The 19167-nt window shown below is 35.2% G+C and overlaps 5 protein-coding genes across 6 annotated transcripts; 1 reads left to right on the forward strand and 4 right to left on the reverse strand.

Annotated features, from left to right (window-relative positions):
• Position 1: 1 nt before the first annotated feature.
• On the reverse strand, positions 2-5495 carry LOC138184064 (DDB1- and CUL4-associated factor 10 homolog). Of its 2 annotated transcripts, XR_011174230.1 has the most exons (6): positions 4818-5495; positions 4627-4740; positions 4171-4540; positions 3880-4095; positions 773-3800; positions 2-697 (listed from the first exon to the last, which is right to left on the reverse strand). XR_011174230.1 is itself a non-coding variant. In XM_069121731.1 (5 exons), exons 1-5 carry the CDS (start codon positions 5015-5017, stop codon positions 2679-2681), a joined length of 2022 nt encoding a protein of 673 aa, XP_068977832.1. In that variant the 5' UTR covers positions 5018-5495; the 3' UTR covers positions 2-2678. The 2 variants fall into 2 exon arrangements, 1 of the variants encoding a protein (XP_068977832.1); XM_069121731.1 differs by having other exon boundaries at positions 2-3800.
• LOC138184071 (ankyrin repeat domain-containing protein 7) lies at positions 5494-17092 on the forward strand (the record flags this gene model as incomplete). Its single annotated transcript, XM_069121741.1, has 5 exons — positions 5494-5617; positions 15899-15974; positions 16034-16273; positions 16335-16462; positions 16724-17092. Coding segments are annotated over 5 exons (831 nt in total), but the record flags the coding sequence as incomplete, so codon positions are not given.
• Positions 5733-8301, reverse strand: St2 (Sulfotransferase 2). The gene is made up of 7 exons (XM_069121733.1): positions 8225-8301; positions 7945-8148; positions 7280-7376; positions 7035-7191; positions 6791-6911; positions 6541-6635; positions 5733-6318 (listed from the first exon to the last, which is right to left on the reverse strand). Coding segments are annotated over exons 1-7 (987 nt in total). The 5' UTR covers positions 8226-8301; the 3' UTR covers positions 5733-6006.
• Positions 10196-15139, reverse strand: LOC138184063 (protein Skeletor, isoforms B/C). Its single transcript, XM_069121730.1, has 13 exons — positions 14682-15139; positions 13948-14167; positions 13768-13876; positions 13449-13687; positions 13171-13339; positions 12982-13093; positions 12689-12825; positions 12241-12376; positions 11984-12173; positions 11818-11918; positions 11278-11532; positions 10719-10826; positions 10196-10639 (listed from the first exon to the last, which is right to left on the reverse strand). Exons 1-13 carry the CDS (start codon positions 14755-14757, stop codon positions 10452-10454), a joined length of 2040 nt encoding a protein of 679 aa, XP_068977831.1. The 5' UTR covers positions 14758-15139; the 3' UTR covers positions 10196-10451.
• LOC138184067 (luciferin sulfotransferase) lies at positions 16994-18711 on the reverse strand. The gene is made up of 5 exons (XM_069121735.1): positions 18309-18711; positions 18136-18232; positions 17764-18065; positions 17456-17550; positions 16994-17392 (listed from the first exon to the last, which is right to left on the reverse strand). The coding sequence occupies exons 1-5, from the start codon at positions 18493-18495 to the stop codon at positions 17099-17101; spliced, it is 975 nt and encodes a 324-aa protein (XP_068977836.1). The 5' UTR covers positions 18496-18711; the 3' UTR covers positions 16994-17098.
• Between the last annotated feature and the right edge of the window lie 456 nt (positions 18712-19167).

Genomic DNA, 19167 nt, shown 5'->3' on the forward strand with positions numbered 1-19167 from the left:
AGACATTAAGCAACATTTTATTATATAGAAAAAGAAAACAAACAAATCTTACAAAACAATGAGCACATTAACAATTATACACGATCGTATAGTTATAATATGTATAAAGAGCGAACAGGCCACGATCAGTCGGATTATTCGAAAATAATCGTCAAGTGGATACGCGATAAGCAAAAATACAATGTTATTCGCACGTTTTTCCGATGAAAGGGAAGATTGTTGATAAATCTGCATTTGCACTCACAGTCTGCATATCATCAAAAATCCACATTTAAGTAACCATCAATGGCACGCGAAACAATTTGCCTTGTTTATCTTACAATTCGCGGGCAAAACTCGAAAGAAACTAACCAGTGAATAATTTCCATAAAATTCGAAAGAAACTAACCAGTGAATAATTTCCATAAAACTCGAAAGAAACTAACCAGTGAATAATCTCCAACATTGTTTTGTTGAAATTAATATGACCCTTAATTTCATGTATATATCCATTTGATTCTATGTCGAATTATAATTCAATTTATACTTATATTATAATTTATACTATACGTTCCAATTTTCGTTAAACGAATTGAAATTTTCGCGTAAAAACATGAATATTACTACAGATATATCTAACTTACCAAAATTGACGAACTTCACGATTTCGAGCATTTACAGACTGCTTCTTCCAAACATTAGTTTGATTCGCTCTAACCTTAAAAGTAATACGACGCTTACGAGCATGAATCATATCGTATTTGGTTATTACATTTATATTGTTATTACATACCTAAGTTGACAATGTATTTACATATATTACACGATTTCTTTTCTACTTAACAGTACGGGCGTAAGATGTTCCATGGAACATAGAGTTTACAATAAAAGCGATATTCATTTCGATCCTACAATCGATCTAAATACGCTTGAACTTCGTATATGAATATATAGTCAAAGACATGGCTCAAATAAATTACAAATATTTGTTCATTAGTACAATCCGTATATTCGCGTTTGCTTTGAAGCTATGAGCAACGCCATTTCTGTTTCTTTGTTTTTCTACGTTACACAACTCAAAAATTAATCGAGCTGTTCATTATGGATTAAAGTTGTGTTGATTAACGGCGTGGTTTTCGTTTCGACGACAGTCGCGAGAAGGCCTCGTTTCTCTCGGTAAACAGCAATACCAATTTTAATAATCATCTCATGATTACTTAAAATTTCGGGTACTTATTAATAGTCACGCAATACGCAGCTAAATAATTTAATACTAACGGTAACGCCAACGTTACATATCCAGCGTTGTATTTACGTAGTTTAGCGAGGTTGATTTTCTTGTATAATAATTTCATTCTATGGTACATATTACCTCTTTTCCTCTCCTTAGATCCTAGATCACTATTGCCAATGATTGAGAAATTAATCGCAGACCGCAATCATTCCTTCGATTATTGCCAAACAAGAAGTACAAATGCAAAATGTATATTCAGTTGCAAATGGCAATGCAATCGCCAATATTCTATGAAAGTGTGTAATATACAGATCAGTTGATGGAATGTTTTCTGCATTCTTGCTCCTACATTTTCTCTGGCGATATAAAACGAAAAGTACTCTGCCGTGGACTTATTGAGATATTAAAATTTTTCAATAGAAATATACGTCTGTTAGTAAAAATACTATGTTTCAGTAATCAGTTTTCTAAATATACAAGATGAATTAATTGATTTCATTGAACGGTACTTAAAATAACGTCATGACTGTTTCCTTTTTAAATCACTAGCGAGAGATAATTCCAATATAAAATAACTCATATTTGACCACGTTTATCGCGTTTCGAATAAAAAACGCTACGTGCAAATAATTAGCTTAAAACCCTTTGCGGACGAGTGTCGGCAAATAGACGCCCGAATTTGTTCACATTTCCGGACACTTATTTTGAGGTGTCTGGCGTACGTCTATTTTTCTGAGCGATGATCTTATGCGTATTTACGCATGGGTATTGTAGACTAAACAGTACTATGTTTTTGATGAAAGAAAATTATAGATCTTTGGAAATCCTATTTTCCATTTAACGTAAACTCGCGATGTAGGATGATGGTCGAGTCAAAACGAATTTCAGTCTTTCAATGGCATTACGAGACGAATCAGCTAGCTTTTTTTATATTTTATATATTTTTTATAATATCTTATATACGATGCCTAAAAGATCCATAAAGGACATGTTCGATAGTGATAGTAGTAATGATGAATATTATTTTAAACCTGACAAGATAGAAGACGACGACAGTGCTTTAGACAATGGAAACGAACTCCGTTCAACAAGAAAGCGGCTCAGACGTTTCAATATTTCTAGTGATAGTGACAGTGATGATGAACTAAATATTAAAGAAAATACAAGCCTCAACAATGAGTAACGCAAATGTTCAACGTGTATATTTTCTCAACTACGCGCGCCAATACCTCTCGTCAACAAAGGGTTTCCTAACCTCAATCATATCTATAACAAAACACGCTAAAAAAATAAAATATATCAAAAACTGTATATTTAAAAAAATCTTCGTATTTCCCGATATTCACCTCATTAAAAAGAAAGAAAACAAAAAGTGAAAAATAGAAAGAAGAAAATATAGGCAAGTAATATATCTCATCAAGACGTTCTCTAGGCAGACTATAATGAAAAGTTGACATTAATTTTACTAAACTACAGGTTGATGCCAAACGATTCTTCCACTAAGACAACCTGACACAAGCAAACAATGCCTTGGAGAAAATTTTGTACAGACTACGATGCCAGAGTGACTAGTGTTTATCGCTATTTCGTTCAACTGTATAGACTCGTTGTAGGGAGGTACACAGTTAGATAATTCCGAACAATTTTCAGAAAATCCTAGCAAACGTACTCCGTAACCAAACGGTGAACATATTAGTCGGCCATCGGCAGAGAAACATAATTCTTTTATATAACCGGAACCAACGTTAGGTTCCTCTATGTAATGCGTTAATCTAGGTGTATTTTGATGGATCATACGGTTCCTCGGAATAGCGTACATTGTTTGCTGGCCTTGCCTATTCCGATTCTGAACTCTAATTCTATCACCGATAATAACGACAGTATTGTTACTCGATCTAGAAAGCCAATCCCTCTCTCTTCTAAGCCTAGCTTCCCTAATTGCTACGTGCGCTTCCCACACGTCAGTCGTACTTACATGTAACTCTATATTACCGGTAGGAAAATTTTCGATTATATTGCGTGGTCTTAAATAGTTAAGGTGAACATTTGGTCTCGGCCTGTAGTCTTGTCCTGATTCTCTTTCTTGATCGCCAGAACCTTCTTCCAGTATACTCTCATCAGCCGCATAAATGTCAGCGGCGTATATGTACCTATCCCCCTGTCTATTGTCTCTATCCGTGTTTACACGAGAATCAGACGAACTTGAACTAGAACTAACTTCGATCGAGCCGAAATTCGCTCTTGTCGCATTTCTGTCCAAACGCGAATTCCTCGATTGCGACCGTGACGCTCTACGAGACACTGACTGCCAATTATTTCTCGGGGACCTAGCTGATTGCGCGTTATCTGAAAATCCAGCCGCATTCGATCTCGTATCGGACGTAGTATGAACTACTCTCACGCGGTTGTTTGGACTTTCTATTAAAAAGGAAGATGTTATACCCGAGCGAGAAGGTTGAGGTTGTTGAAAATCCTCGAACTCTTCTACGGGCACTTCGTTAAACTGCGGTGCTGTCTCCTCTCCTTCTTTCGCCTGATCCGCTGTGCTGGATACATCACGCTCTTGTATGTCATGAATACAAGTCCACTGGAATATACAATCATCAATGAAATGTAAGAAATATATATGTAACCAAAGTCGATTGTGTAAGCTTGTTAATATCAACCTCTGACTTTTCTCCGTTACTGACATTCCTAGACAAAGCACACCATCCATGAGGGTGCACTTGCAAACTCGATATTATCTCAGCATCATCGCCAACAGGGAAATCGGTTAAAAATTCTACTCGGTTATGTGTACGAGAATGGGAAAAGAGATGCGTGAAACTTGCCACGTTTGGTATTGTAGTTTGAGACGATTGCATTAACCGATACATATTTGGCTAAAATAAAAATTAACTTGTATATAAAATGTGTTAAGTAAGATATGAAGATGTAGTACCAGAAATGAAACTCACTCTAAATCCTGCCAAGTCCTGAGTTAAAGTGCTTAATTTAAGGTTGTGTATAATGATGAGGTATCCAGAAGTAGTACTTATTAACATTTTATTGGCATCTGGACTAAGTCTAGTTCGCATCAGTCCGTTTGTATGGAACACACGCGTATAAAGAATACTATTTTCTGTGAAACTATTAATGTCCCAAGTATATATACTACCATCAAAACCACTGGTCAGTAATAAATTATCTTTGGGACTATACTCTATATTCTTCACCCAATTCGAATGACCTTGAAGAGTTCTTATTCTATTCTTTAAGTTTCTAGCATCCCAAAGAGCTACCGTACTATCATCTGAACATGTTGCAAACATACGTTGGTCCAAAAACCTATTGTAAAAAAAGTTATTCTTATCAGATATTTAGTGCTACAATAATTAACTTACATTAATTAAAAAAACAAGATGTACACATACCTAACACAATTAACACAATCATTATGAGCATTATCAATCGCATGGATCAAGCTTCTCCTCAAAGGATCGAACATTAAAATACTTTTCTTCTCGCATGCGGCCAACAAAAGAGAGCTGTCATACAAGAAAAAGTATTATGTTATTATTGTATATAATATTTTTCATAGAACTAAAAGCATGTATGTACTTACCCATCTGGGGAATATTCAAGATTAAAAACTCCACCATGGGCAGCGGCTGCAGACAACGCATGATCCCAAGAAGTTACCGGTTGTATAGAGGAGTAAAGAGTTTTATGAAAGTGATCAGCATGTCCCAAAGAGAACTGTACACCCAATTCGCGTTGCCTTAACCAAAGGCTACTTGCTTGTTTGGTTTTTATCCTGGGCATTTCAGCCAGGTGTAAATTTTACCAGCATCCAACTAAATATTTTTGGCAACTCAGAAAAGATCTAATACTCCGTAAACACAGTTTAAAAGCGCATAATTCGAACTTTAACTTTACGGATTCGTTTTAAACCTTTCTTTTATCATACGATATAAATGATCGTCATTAGTATCGCCAGAAAAACGATTGATGAAAAGTTTTGATTTCTTCTCTAATAAAAAATACACCATTGACGTTTTTTTCCAAATAATTTTTACGAGATTTGAAGACGATCGTACAATACCGAGTGAAGGCTAAGGTTAAGTGCAAAATACCACTATCGGGCAGTATTACACGTGACTCTTGACAGATGCCTTTACGTTTTTTCCAATTGACAATCTTTCACAAAACTAAAAACGATTTAAATAACTGACTGAAGTGTCACGACTACAGTCCAATGTCACACTTCGATATAATTTTAAGAAATTTTAAACACCTGACACAACACGAATCAACGCCATCTTTGCTTTGACATACAACGTAGTGCGCTGAGAATCGACGAAACGAAAACTCGAGCGCGAGTCTCGAACAGGATTCCCATAGTGCGTTACATTCCAGGTTCAGGTAAATTAAACATACAAGTACTTCATTTCCTCGAAAATCCGTTTTTCTCACGAAGTTAGAAAGCCATTTAAGTATGAAAAACTTTAGTTGCTGTCCATTATTAGAAAACCGGTTGTACAACAAGCGTATATATGGCATTGAGCTTGGCGTAATTAATGAGTAAATAACATTAATTAATACTGAACTTCTATTTACACACACATACATTTTGCTATTTTTCTAATATATTTTATCGACAACGATACGTACAGATTTATGTAACTATATAAGCATATGTACATTAACATAAAAATAACAGTATAAAAGTTAAAACGAATGTAATTATTTTACACAAATATCGGTTCTTGTACAACCTAAACTTAGAGTATACACACTTCGGTAGATAATTTTCAGTCCTCATCATAAAGAACCGTTTGTTTGTCGAAGTCAAGGCCACTTCCGCCCGCGTGCTTTTCGGTCCATTCATCGAATCTTTGAGACAGTCCTTCGGACATATAGTTTCTCCAATCACCGACCATGCCCTTTCTTATAAATTTGTCATTCTCTGGCACGTCCTTCTGTGGAACAATTAATTCCATATTTATGGCGGGATTAACTGCCATCTTTGTGAACTTTAAGTGCTCACAAAGATCAGCGATTTGTTCCTCTGTCGCAGTTTTCCCCAGAAATTCTGCTGTCCTCCTAATCGTTTCCTTTTGATCCTGAAACATCATTGTTTGAGATATTACTTTTAATTTTATAAATAGATCGCGAATTTTTATGCGCTTATAAGAAATCTAAAGGCACACAAATACATAGGATATAGATAATGTGCATAGATATAAAAAATATTATGTCTAGATTTTACTTTTTTACTTGTATTTACAAAAATATGAATTCGGATGAATACCAGTCGTCTGATTTTAAATATATTACTATATTACCTTCTTCATTCCTTCATACGTTAAAAATAATACATTCTCTTGATCTCTTATAGCCCAGAATTTCAAAACGTGATTCCAAAACGGAGTCAATGGTACTTAAATTGAAAGTAGTTGTTAATGAACATATATACTATATAGATATCATGATACTAATAATAATAGGTAATAATTACAGACAGATTTTTATAGTAATAAATATATAAACATATATATATATATATGCACACACATATGCATATTCGGTACATACTATTGTCATCTAAAAACAAGTCAGCAAATTCTTCGAAGCTCCCCACTATATTATGAAATTTCTTACAATAATGATAAAAGCTTACGCAGGTATCCTTTGGATTTCTAGCAACGTAGATGACCTGAAACAATTCGCAATATCGACGTAATTTATTTCTTATACATTTATCATATATTTTCGCTCCTTTATATAACATATCACGATCGTTGATTATAGTATAATATATTGTAAAATGTTTGAGTACTTTCGGTTTCTTTTGATGGATTTGCTGTGGCAATAAATCGAAAGGGAGGTGAGATTTAACGTATCTGGGTCGTTGCATCTTCATAACGTATTTTACCGAATCACCCATCGTCGAAAACCATTTCACAGAGTCCCCTGTGACCATCAATGACGAAGCTCTACACAAATAAGATTCAATTGCATGATCCACGAAAACCCTTCATGAAAATTGTTTCCTTTTTTTTTTTTTTTTTTAATAAAACGTACTCGAGCAATGGGTTACGTAAAAGAAACAGAGTTTCAGCACTTTTGTAATCGAAGTTATTTGCGATACACCATACCATTTCCTGTGCCCAATGACTACCTGCAATGAATTCAAAAATTGATAGAAATTCACGTCATTATACAGGATGCCCCAGATTTTAGCGGCTAAATTTTGCCATTATACATATTTTATGGATTAAAAAAAGAAAAAGATATTATATAAGCATATGTCGTTTAGAGCTTTATTAAAAAATTATGACAAAGATACCAAATACTAGTTCACGTGATCAATCGATAAAGAAAATTAATGATGCGTTTACAGAAATGAGGCAAAATAAAGATGAACTTCACAGGGTAAAGAGTTCCGCTTTCGACCGCTGTCAATTTTGTATTATCAAGAATGATGGATATTTTGAGACGGAGTGTTTGTTAATTCTGGGAGCGCTACAAGAATATTGTGTTCCTTTTAACAATCTGAGATGGTAAACACAGCTCGTATAAATATAATGCGTACTTTTGTCGTAAGTTTTTAATAAAGTTTTAAACGACCTATGTTTATATAACATTTATTCCCCCTAGTTATAATATACTGGCAAAGTTTAGTCGCTAAAACCTAGGACACACTGTATAAATATAAAACATAAAATATAGATTTGAACGAATTTTACCAGTTCTCGGATATGAAATCATCCACACATCATCGTCATAGATTTCCATATCCCTGATATTCACCCCATGAAAAACGAATTGGGGTGGTAATAAACAATGGCCTGGTTCTACTCTTAGGAAACTAGGTTTCACGCCAAACATCTTATCCAATCTTCGTCCTACATCTCCTTCGATCGTGGTGAAATTAAGAAATTTGTTGTCCACTGCAAAGATTATACTCGATGTAACGACAAAATCATGCAATTTTTCGCCCAAATCCATGTAAATTGAACAACTTACTTGGTATACAATTTCGTTAGAAAGAAATCGAACACTGACACACGAACAGGGATGTTAATCGTCCTGCAGTCTGAAATGAAATGAGGTTCACGGACTTATTGGTACCTTCTCGGCCCACCGACAGACCAGTTTTCTCTTTTTTCAACGAAAACAACTTTCGATTCTTGGGCATTTCCATTTAATATACGTATATGGTAATAATGGCTATAATATTGTGCAATAATAGGTAATTATTATAGATAAATGGATGAAAATTAAATATGTTGCTCGGTTGGTTGTTCAGTTGTTGGACAATATTGTGCAATCATCTTAGAAAGAAACTGCGTCTCTTGTTCTGTTAAGTTTGTATATTACAAACTGATAGAAATTTTGTTTTATTTAAAACAATTTTATTTTCATAAAAATATAGAATGCTAGAAAGATGTAATTCGAAGATGATTTCGATTTATTAACTTTCTCGTAACAGATTTCTCTCTGGAGAAAGTTCACGCTTTCCAACTAAATGCACCAATACTCGTATATATACTTAAATTTCAAAGAATATAGGAATTCTTTTTTTGTCGCATTAGTGTTGTCTCATTGCTTTTAATCTTGTGCAACTGTTATGACTCTCAATCCCTCTATTTTCCTTATTCGTTATCTCTCCCTATATTCGACGCATGTTGTAGACAAACAATAAACGATCTTACGAATTCTGTTTCCTGAACTCTTATAGACAATTTATGTAGATATAAGGAAAACATGCACGTGATCGATTGCTGCGGCTGCAGCTTTTGGCTTGAATCGATTATCACTTGCCAATGTTCAGGGGCGAACTGCTATTGTTATTCTATGGCTCTTTCTACTGGCTAACGAACCTTCATAAAACTTTTCCGATTTTATTTATTCCATTATCTAGATACATTTATATCTACAACGAATACTTAAGATTGATTATGGGAGTGGATAAAAATACATCAATGCAATATGTACAATAAATAAAGAGACAGGATGAGGATAGGTTTATGAAAAAGAGCTGCAAGATACGACGAAGGAGTCAATGAAGGAGAATACAGTATGTTGGTAAAGGAATGTTGGCAGGAAGAAAAAGAAGAGGAAGATAGATGCCGATGGACGAAATGGGGAAAAGGAAAGGAAGAATATTTTAGAAGGTGTGGGTACTCGAAAAAAGACCTCTTTTAGAGACGTTTGAAAGTGAAGGGAAAGAGATGTGGAAAGTTTGGGAAGTAACAGATAGATGCAGGTGGAAAAATAAGACAGAGCAAATAAGATCTGAGAATCTAAATACGTTCAGAGACATGGAAAAATAATAGTGCTAGATTGACCAGGTTACACAAAGAGGAATGAGGAAAGGAGGAAAATAGATTGAGATCCGGAAACAAGGAAAAAAAGAATAGATACTGCAAAGAAAAAAATAAGACGTGACGCGAACTATGTGGAAAAGAGCTGGAGACGCTGAAGGGATGGCAAGGTGGGCAGAAAGTATGGAGGAGTCGCTGAAAGATGAGGGTTAAAGATTGGAATAGGCAAAACAATTAGAGGAAAGAAGGAAGAAGCAGAGAAAAGAAATAGAAAAGTGCTAATAAAAGGAGCTGTTACGTCTAAGTAACGGAAAAACGCACAATCAAAGAGGACACAAGGCAATGCAAAGTACATATTTAGATTACAAGGGTAGATTTGGATATGTAGTTTGTTACTTAGTCACCATAGTTTTCTTATTCGATTTTAAACATAGTTCTTCTTAATGTTGGATTACTACTGTTGTTTATGTGCATGTTTGCGCAATGTAAACTGGAGGTCACCGCAAAACTAAAAGGCAAGCGAAGGTGAAGATTGCATGTATGCATCTATATTCTAAATATGTATTTTACTCTGTATATATATCCTAAAAATACTAAAAATAGATTATATTTTTTAAGAATTTGTTTCTTAACAAGTAGATATTAATTCATATATAATATATTTATTATTATTAAATATTAAAATTGGAAATTCATCGTATGACTAAGATGGTATTTATTAATAAAAAAAATTACAACAAATTCGCACATTCGAATGCATTGATCTCCCTGCGATTTTGATTCATTTCTAGCTTAGGAACGAAACATTCCGCCTGCACGTGTGATGAAAGATGAAATTCTTCGTTCTAGATCTATTTACTAAAATCAGTCAATTTACGCTTGTATTATAGAAAGGTACGACTAATCTTAGTAACCTATATCTATATTTATAACAAACGAAAAAACACAGCCGTTATTCCTGCAAGTAACGATAATCGTTGAGTAACAGCGATGCTTTTCGAATAAGCATCCAGTATGTATATCTTCCAGCCCATATTTGCATGGGTAAATGAATTATAATAAACGATATCTGGCCAGGTAGAGTTCGGTGTAATTTCTAGCACTCCACCTTCACCTACAAGAAATGACAGTGAATGAAGAAACATTTATTTATGAAAGAAAAAAAAAGAACTAGAAACTTTATATTTTCTTACCTGGTTCACACGTACTCACTAATGTTCTATTAAATTGTTTAAACGTCATAAAATCATCATCTAGTCTTCTGTCTCGGGCACCGTGTTTGCTTAAGCAAAGTGGCCCAACTAAGAGGAATAAGTTGTTCCGGCATTACGTATCTCTTTTTGAAATAATTTCGATTACAGCCGGTTCTGTTTTTACACGGGTTGAGGAAAATACACGATCCTCTTTTTACAGGATATAATTTCATTTGACGCGGTTCAAACGGCGCATCCTTAGAAAATATTCGTTTGACACTTTACACTCGAAGCTTCCTTTCGTAAATTATTGTCTTTGTAAGTTTATAAAATAAGAAATACGTTCAAATATGACTAAAAATTAAATAAAAATTCAATCGAATATTTTTACAGGGTTTGCTCGAAAATAATGTATTAAATAAAATGAAATAAAAATTTGTTCTAAGTTCTTACTCTTGCAATCTCTTCTATCCTTTTTATCACGTGTTTCTTTCTTTTTTTCGAGAATCAATTGATCGTGTAAAAACAGGACCAGGTGTACAAATATTTTATTACGAACCTGCGGTTGGTCTCGGTTGTCCTCTTCTGGTGAACTCAACACCAGCCAAAACTCTGATTTTACTTTGCGCCGCGTCACTGAGTTTATCATATCCACCGTGTGGTTCATTAGTTATAATCAATGGGTGGTACAAATTGGGACTGTGAGGATTATTTCCGCCGTGAACACGGAAATTGTACGTCAATCCCCGACGCAGATAAAGTTTGGGTACCAACTGACCCTCGATGTACCATGCCAAACCTGTAGATGTTTGTCCTACGAATTGAACAAACTAATATAATGCTTGATATTAACCATTAATAAACGAACTATGGATATTTATGTAAATTCTTTTTTTTCTATATGAACACAGTTAAAAATGAAGAACCTATGCAAACATCTGTTTCATTCGTTAAACATCATAACAAGTATTATGTTATCTAAATATGAATTCTATAAATTTAATACATCTTTAAGTATCCCATAAATGAAGAAATATTCGCATTCTCCATTAATGAATATAATCAAAATATTCGAAATATCTCGAACACTAAATCAAACCTGTAATTCCTTGATAGCCCTTTTTGCCCCCAGACGGGCCAATAGTAGCTCTAAACGACCGAATACTTCTATCAAATATCTCTGTCTTCTCCCAAGGTTCTCTAGCAAAATAAAGTTTCCAATTAGTAGCATCTGTATACATATAAATCATCAGCGTGTTACTTACATTAGTTTCTCATTGGTTTCCGTAAAATCCATGCACGTGTTCTCCGGTTCTTCAGGAACTAGTTCTAACTTCAGATCGCTCTTAGGATATACATCGTGGAAAGTCGGCTCTTTATTTTCATCCAATCTTCCCAAAGCCCATATCACGTAAACTGGTCTATTCGTCGGATACTCTTTATCTCCTGGATCAGCTACGATATAAAGTGTCCCATATAATTCCACTTCGGCACTTCGCTTCCATTTTATGTGCTAACTTACATGAGTTGAGAGTACGTCTATATGTAACGATACTAATTCCATCTTCTCTAACAGCAGTATACATCTGGTTATTATCTAAACCCCCGAATAGTTCATCCCTGCAAACTCCCCTGTATTGGCCGAGAACTTTTCCACACTGTTGGTGAAATAGGAAAACAATTATTCTTTTTGCTTTACTTTTATTTATACTACATTCTACAAGTCACTCGAGACACTTGCTCATGGATAGTATAGAATATTGGAATTAGACATAAATAGGTGTAATAATTACAAACTGAACTTACATAATTTTCTATTAACTGCGTGTAGTATAAGGAAAACTAACTGTAAGTTATGCTATGTTTTGACGATTTTATTACAGACCAACTTTGTTAAAGTTTGCGTTTAAAATTAACAAGTGTCTCGTAACGTATCATAAGTGTTGATAATGTTTTTGGTATTTACGTACTGGTGCTTTCGCTGTGATGTTATAATCCACAGCGTAGCCTCGAGTACCGTCCACATAAGCAATCACAGCATCCGCACCTTCCATTTGGCTAGAAGTTTCGGAACCAGAGAGACCGAACGCCATGTATTCATCTTCACCTAAGGTTAATTAACGTCGTATTATACCAACGCGTAATTAATTCAACATCTGGTCAAACAAGATGATACGTCATTCGAATAATCATTTTTCAAATACTTTTGTTTGAATATTAAGTTTGCTACAAGATAACTGAACATGGTTTTAACTATACTTACTAACTTGTCCTGCTAATTGGATAGTGATCTGTGGACCAAAAATTTCCCAACCGATTTGAAATCGTTTGTGGAGCTGAATGCAATTTGGTAGAGTCTGCGTGTGCTTGATCACCTGTACTTTGATAGATCGATTACTAGTACGCAAAGTTTCATTTCAATAAACTATCGAAGACTGGAAAAATTGATTACTTTTACTAACGAAGGAGGTACGTTTAATCCATCCGGAACTATGACAGAGCCGTAGCTGGTTTTAGTTTTCACGTCGAAGATGCTTAACCAATCGATATTGAAAACTGTCATGTCTCCAGGTAATTGAATCGTTATATCTTCTTCCTTGTAGGCGCGAATTGATTCCAGGCTGATGAAACGCAAGAAAACAAGATTAGCTGAGAAAATCTACTTGTTGAGAATAGAATTAACCACAATTGAAAAATCTATTCGTTTGAAAATTTCTAGTGATTACTTACTAGCCATACTCGTCGGGTACTTTCGTTCCTTTGCTGTTAGGCTGTGGACCAAGTCCAACCCAAAAATACGTGTCTGTTCCCTGCCCATCGTATGTAAATTCTGGTATTTTTATGGTTTTCGAATCCAGAATTACGATGGACCCTGAAGATACTCCGTGCGATCGTTTTGTTAATTGAGAAATCTTTTGCGGTACTGGTGGATCGAATTCGTCTGGAATGTACACGTCGCCAAACGTATTCTGAGAAAAATATTTTTTTTACGGTTATTTCAATGATATACTAACGTTGAAACAACTTTAATTACTGTTATACGATATACCTGACTGCTCAAATCGTACACAGCGAACCATTTTATATCCGTTATTCTTTTATTATCCGGTAAAGTAAGAGTGAAATCCTTATTCAAGTACCGGTCGAGGACATTCGTTCTGAAACAAGAAGATATCTTTAAATCACGTACTTTCTTCTCAAGGTTTCTGTTACACCGAAACAAACTGACTTGCCCCATTCATCCGGTACGATGAAGCCTTGTGGACCAGGTCGATTCGACGCACCAGCCCAGAAAAAGGTGTCAGCTCCATTGCCATCGTAGCTAAAGGAAGTTAGCAACAACGTGTACTCGTCAACGACGTAAACGTCACCAGCTACTTGATGATGATACGCGTTCAACTTCCCAAGGTATTTCCCTCTGTATTCCTCGTGATCTGACTCGTCGAGACCTATTGATTTCGTTAAAACGTGAATCACGCTATGGTTAGAAAATGATTACTCACTTAGAAGTTCTTTGTTCCGAATCACGGTCACGAGAGAAAGTAAGGAAAATTAAACTTTACAATATAGATCACTGTTTTCATTATGATCGTGTTTACGCAATACGGAAGCTTGATGGCATTAACTTGTTAAATATTCCTTACACCGATACATTAAATATTTAGCTATGTATTAAATATCTAAAAAATATAAAACTATTGCTGTTACATTTGATGTATGGCTACTTGACTGATTGAACGATCGATATTAACAACTGATCGAAGCTGATATACTTGTCATATTTGACTCGAATATCTCGAAAATTTCCTAAAACCATCACAAACCACGTTTGACAGGCGGAGATCTCAACGCACGGTCAAGGAACGTCATTCGACGCCGCGTTCACTACTCGAATTATTATCCATCGATTCACTGTCAGAACATACGGTTCCCTCGTATAATCGACAATTTTGAGAAACATACCACAGACAGGAAACAGTACACATGTCAAAACTGTGACAAGAACAGGCGCTATCCACCTCCTCGTAACATCTGCCATCACTTCATCTTCCTTGGATTGCTGGAAATGCCTCAGGTCTTGTTCCTGAACGATTCGATTTTAGTTCTGTCGCCACTAAGATTCATGGAAAAATGAAAGCTCGATCGCAAGCCAGGCGACGAAGCCCCGAGAAGAGAACGACAGGGCACGCAGTCACTGCAATGGACGCGGTTCCGACTTGTTCTGGCCACCGTCTTTAGAAAGTAGACTTTGAGTGTTCGAACGGCTTACTATACCGCTCTCCAGCCACCTTGGCACGTGTTCCTGTCTCGAAGAGAAAGTGTGCGTGTACTGGAGGTGCCTCAAACGCGTTTCAATGTCTACGGCTCACGGGTTCTCTCAACGTGTCGAATTGGAGGGACAGTGTCGTTGGACTCCTGTCTTTCCGGTACTCTAAAATGGAATGCAAGTCAGAGAGGAAAAATAAAGTTGTCAGTTGAATGGCTAAACAGCATCCGCTGTAGCGCGCTATGCCGAGGTTACTTATTTATTTCTAAATGCACGTTTGCGGGCTCAGAATTATAATATTACGATTCTTTATCAACATTGCAACTATCAAAGCTCGGATTTGTTTAATACAATTAATGTTAATTTTTACTGAGACAGAGACTACGTTTTCCAAGTCATACAACATTTCTATATAATTAAAGAAAGATTATTGCAGTACTATTACAATATTACTTTTATTGAGAAATATGTATTGTACTTCAGATTGTACAAAATTTGTTTATAAAATTCTATAATAAAATTAAATAATTAAAGAAAAGATATTATACAAATCTTTAAAACTCCTTCTCACTCGGAATTCGTTAATGTAAATTAAGTAAAAAAGAATTGCGAATGAAATGTCAGTTCATTAACGTTATCTTTTTAATGGATTAGAGAGAAAAATATTTGTAAGGCATGTATTTCGCGTTTAAATCAACGCTAGCATGTACATACATGTATGCATACATGATGTTTGATCGATTTAGAGCCGGCGCAATACAAAGTAAATAACTCTTAGCAGTATGTTTACTCAAAACTCAAGCACTTCATTATCTCGACAATGTTGAACATAGAATTTAATCGCCAGATAAATGGTAAGATATTATACTGATATGATTCTTAATTCCTCGAAATAACATCTTATTATTCATAGATTCGGTCGAGGAGCAATTCATATGGCTTCTCAAATTCGCTACAGTAAGAAAGATCAAAGATTTTTTAACGAAAATGTGAGTAAACGAATTATATCAATTATATCTGTCGTTAATAACTGTTGCTATAATTGTAGTCTATCGATAGATCTACATTATCCTACACCAAATTTAAAAACGCCTATCACGGCAGCTATCGAACGCGGTGATCTGCAGATCTTATCGTTTTTGTTAGAGAAAAATTCAACTGATCTGGACAATACTACTACTCAACCTTGGGCTAGGACTGCTCTTATGTACGCCTCTTACGTATCCAGAAATCCAGAAATATTACAGATTCTTTTGAAGAAGGGGGCAGATCCTGGAAAAATGGATATGTAGGTTGTACAATTAATATAAATATCTGTGCTTTTGTTTCTAATAAATGTACACTTGTAGAAGAGGTTGGACTTGTCTTCAGTATGCGATTGTAGCAGAACGATCGAAGAATGTAACATTTCTTTTAGATTACGGCGTTTCAATAAATCAAAAAGACGTACAGGGAAGAACACCGCTTATGATCTCAGGTGAAAGAAATCAAAGTGAAGATTGATTAAGATTAATTTAGACTGTCAATTTTTATGAGCACAACTAACGAAATAGGATTCAAATAGACGTTCTTTTATTCTATTAAACGTTATAATGAAATTGTAAAAATTATCTTACTTTCGATATTTTATATATATTTGCATGTTATATGCATTTTATGATTTTCTGTATCCTTAAATTTCACACAAGTACGTAAAAATCGTAGACTACTAAGTATTTATTAAGAATCATTTGTCCAGTATACAGTTCGAACGTGGACATTCTCTCGATTTTATTGGATCACGGGGCTGACGTCAATATACGGGACAATATGGGTTTCATCGCCCTTCAAATAGCAATTTTATGGAGAAAAAGGGACGCAGCGATTATATTAATCGAAAGAGGAAGCGATATGAGCGTTGTTACACCTTCAACCAAGGCCACAATTGGACAACTTTGTAGAACCAGTATGCCGAACATTCTTCGATGCCTCGAACCAAAAAGATATTATAGCATTGATTAATATTTTTATTATAACACTGTTTTCCCCCGTATTACAAAGCTTTTTCCATTCTTAATATAATACATTTCGTTTTTCAATTTTTAAAAATGTATAAATATACGTACAACGTCGTTCAGAAATTGAGATGGTACGGAGAAAATCTTTCTTCTGTTAATCTGTCAAATTCTTGGATCACGTTGTCGGGCAATCTCTCCTTCCACTCACCGACTTTACCACTTCGGATAAACGAACCTTCAACGGTGATTTTATTCCGCTCCTTGTTCCTTCGAACCACATCCTCCTGATTCACAGCTGGATTTTTCTTCATACTGGCAAACTTCAAATGTTCCTCCAATACTTTTACTTGAGCGTCAGTCAGAGTTCTATCAAGGAACGTAGCTGACTTCCTTATCGCACCAGGCAAGTCCTAAATTTTACAAAAAGGATATTCGTACCTTCGAAGCAACTGCAACTGTTTAAGTTTACTTACAGCTATCATATATTCGTATTTCAATAATAACATATTGAGAGTGGTCTGCTTCTTCCAGAAGTCGAGAACGTGGTCCCAATATGAAGTATAACTTACTACAAAAATAATCATTCTATGATAAAGTTATTATATAATTCATACGAGGAGCAAAAATACATATCAAATTTCACGATCGGATAAAATGTCAATTTTGGTAGCACAGAATTGATCAGTACGGAATTGATGGATATCGAATTTTAAAATCGCTAACCATGTCTCTTTTATCTATGTGTCATCTTTTACCTTCAATTGTAATAGCATGCACGTACGTTTATCTGCTAGAAAAAGGCGACAGAAATCGGAAAAATTGCCACGATAACCTTCTATTACTTGACAATGATGAAAATAAGAGATGCAGGTATCTTTTGGATTTCTCGCCACGTAAATAATCTTCGGCTTTTTCTCGCCTGTCCGAATCTGGCGTGGAAGTAAATCAAAAGGTAAATGAGTTTTGATGAATCTTGGAGAAGCTTTATTTTTCGTATACTCCACGCTATCCACAGTTGACAGAGGTAACTGCACTTCCGGATGAGCTTTTGTGTAAGGCGAATAATCAAAAAGTATGGAGTACCTAATAGAACACATAATTTGTATTACTTTTAATATTATATATCGTTATATATTTAATATCGTTAACTTACTCAAAAAAGGGGAACCTTTCGGATAAGTGAACTTTGGCTCCTTCAAAGTCTAAATTATTTGCGACGTTCCAGATCATTTCCTGAGTCCATGTTGTTCCTATAGTTACGTCGTTCAAATTAAAATGTAACCTTTCATACCCTCTTATGACTTAATAAGATTGACTAAGACGTACCAGTCTTTGGAAAACTGCAAACCCAAATATCGTCATTCTTGACCTCGAAGTTTTCAATTACGTCTGCAAAAACTTCGTATCTCGCTGGTAAACAAAAACCGCGCACTTTGATGTACCCATTACGAAATTCATTTGTAAATTGGTCTTGTAGAATTTGGTCCAAGTCATCGGTCCGAAGAGTTGTCATTTTAAAACGTTATATCCTATAAAGTTGTATTTTACTCGATAAACACGGCTGCTTTTCTTTAAAAAGGATTGAACATAAAAATTCACTCGAATGTTTTATCTGTAATGATCGTTGATCAAAGACGCAAGGACGGATTTTGCAAAGATTATCGAATGTCCTGGCATTCGAATCAAAAATCGATATCTTATTTTATCGCGAATATATCGAACGAGATACGTTCCCAGTTTGAATAGGAAATCGACTACTTCGAAATCCGTGCATATTCTTATATAGAGCGACTAAGCAGCAATTGGGACAAACGAGTTAATATCGTTGAGAGGTTTTTCTTTCGGCATTACTTTACTGGAACAAGGTTATTGTCGATCTTGCACGGCTTTTTTCTTTCTACCTTGCTCTGCAAGGATAGCTCTTCTCGAGCGTTCATTTGTTCTCCGACGTGGAATGTCGATAATTTTGCAGATCACAAAAAAACGTGTTTCATTAGACAAATTATATGAATGTAAACCGTCGTGAATAGAGGGAAACAAGACAATTTTCCAGCGACGTTTTGTTCTTTTACACGCTTTCGAGTTAGCGACCAAGGACATTGAATGAATTATAAAAAATAGAATGTTGAAAGAGAAATCAGCCGCGTTGCACACGTAGATTTCGCATAAGAAGTTGCTGATCTTT

This window comes from Bombus flavifrons, chromosome 10 (assembly GCF_040668555.2).
Source record: "Bombus flavifrons isolate JBK064 chromosome 10, iyBomFlav1_principal, whole genome shotgun sequence".
NCBI lineage: Eukaryota > Metazoa > Arthropoda > Insecta > Hymenoptera > Apidae > Bombus > Bombus flavifrons.